The sequence below is a fragment of the Neltuma alba genome, unplaced genomic scaffold, assembly GCF_004799145.2.
Source record: "Neltuma alba isolate B1F8T4 unplaced genomic scaffold, ASM479914v2 tig00005117_pilon, whole genome shotgun sequence".
NCBI lineage: Eukaryota > Viridiplantae > Streptophyta > Magnoliopsida > Fabales > Fabaceae > Neltuma > Neltuma alba.
Window position 1 is genome coordinate 431,430 of NW_021633984.1, and position 2,103 is coordinate 433,532.

The 2,103-nt window shown below is 36.6% G+C and overlaps 1 protein-coding gene across 1 annotated transcript; it reads right to left on the reverse strand.

The window, feature by feature from the left end:
- Window positions 1-401: 401 nt before the first annotated feature.
- On the reverse strand, window positions 402-2,103 carry LOC114746818 (uncharacterized). The gene is made up of 3 exons (XM_028935099.1): window positions 918-2,103; window positions 527-773; window positions 402-459 (listed from the first exon to the last, which is right to left on the reverse strand). The coding sequence occupies exons 1-3, from the start codon at window positions 2,101-2,103 to the stop codon at window positions 402-404; spliced, it is 1,491 nt and encodes a 496-aa protein (XP_028790932.1).

Here is a 2,103-nt window from a genome sequence, read left to right on the forward strand (position 1 = left end):
GCAAAAAGTTAGACTTTCATCTGCCAAATATCCTTCTGCAATTGATCCTTCAGGTTGGGCCTTATTGCCAACATATGACTTTAGAGTTCGCAAATACCTACAACAAAAAGTCAAGCCTTATTGAATGGTTTTAAATGATAGATTATAAATATAATTGTAAAGTAACCTTGTTAAAGCGAATTACCTTTCTATGGGGTACATCCAACGATACTGAACTGGCCCACCAACTTTTGCCTCTCCCGCCAAGTGTATAGGCAAGTGAACCATTACGTCAAAAAAGGCAGGTGGGAATATGGTCTCTAACTTGCACAGAGTTATTTCTATTTGACTTTGAAGTTTGTCAAGTTCTTCACATGTTAAACACTTTGAACAAAGATTTTTAAAAAATCTTCCCAATTGTATTATTGGTTCACATACTTGGGGAGGCAGTAACCCACGTATTGCAATTGGAAATATTTCCTGCAATAGCACATGGTGATCATGACACTTCAAACCAAATATTTTTCGCTCGTGAATATTGACACACCTTGAGATATTAGATGCAAAAGCATCAGGTACTTTTAAGTTAGCCAAGAATTTGCAAAGGGATTGCTTCTTTTCAGAAGATAATGTGTAAGGAGCAGGAGGCTTATAAACATCATTACCATTCTTAATCGGGTGCAAATGACTCCTAATGCCCAAATCCACCAAATCATACCTACTTTTTAATGTGTCCTTTGTCTTTCCAAGTAAATCCATCACTGTCGATACAATATTATCAGAAACATTTCTTTCTATATGCATCACATCAAGATTATGTCGTATCAACAAATTTTTCCAATAAGGCAATTGGAAAAAAATGCTTCTTTTCCTCCAATTATAAGCCTTACTATTTGTAGGGCGTTTTCGTTTTTGGCCTTTTCCAAATGATATATTACCCAATTGTTCTAATTGCATAAGTGCATCATCTCCAGTTAATGGAATTGGTGGAGCTCTGAGTTCTTCTTTTCCATCAAATGATTTTGCATCTTTGCGCCATGGGTGATTTTGTGGAAGAAAACGCCTATGACCCATATAAGATAACTTGCTCCTTAATGAAATGCAATGCGTGTCTTTGTGACAACAAGGGCATGCAAACTTGCCTTTAGTTGACCATCCTGAAAGATTTCCATATGCGGGGAAATCATTTATCGTCCACAACACTGCTGCATACATCATAAAATTTGATTGAGAAAATGCATCATATGTTTGCACCCCTACTTCCCACAATTGTTTCAGCTCCTCAATCATTGGTTGTAAGTAAACATCTATTTCATTACCTGGACACTTTGGACCAGGAATAAGAAGTGTCATCATAAAATATGGGCTTTTCATGCAAAGCCATGGTGGCAAATTATATGGTACCAAAACTACAGGCCAAATGCTATGATTGGCACTCATATTCCCAAAAGGTTGAAATCCATCACTTGCCAAACCCAATCTAACACTTCTTGGATCAGTAGAAAAACTAGGATATTGTTGGTCAAAGTGTTGCCAAGCAAGAGAGTCAGCTGGATGTCTCAATACACCATCATTTGTGTGCTTCTCCTTATGCCACCTCATTTCTTTAGCAGTGTCTCTTGCCATATAAAGCCTTTGTAACCTAGGTATTATCGGAAAATGCCTTAAGACTTTCTGGGCAATTTTTTTTCCTCTTTGCCTGTTCAACTTCCATCTAGACATCTTGCACTTAGGACATGATTCTTCTTTTGCATGTTCCCCCCAGTATAATATGCAATCATTTCCACAAGCATCAATTTTATTGTAATCTAAACCCAAATCACGAATTATCTTCTTAGCTTCATAAAATGAATTTGGCACTAAAGCCCCTTCTGGAAGAACATCTTTCAATAAGGCCAACAATGCATCCATAGATTTATTGCTCCAATGGTTAAGACACTTTAATTGAAGCAATTTTACAATAAAAGACAATTTTGACATTTTCTCACAACCTGGATAAAGTTCTGTCTCTGCATCCTTTAATAAGTCGTAGAACCTTTTGGCATGCACATTAGGCTCTTCATTCTCATTTAATTCATTGTTCATATCATTCATAGAAGGAACATTATATGCATCACATACCAT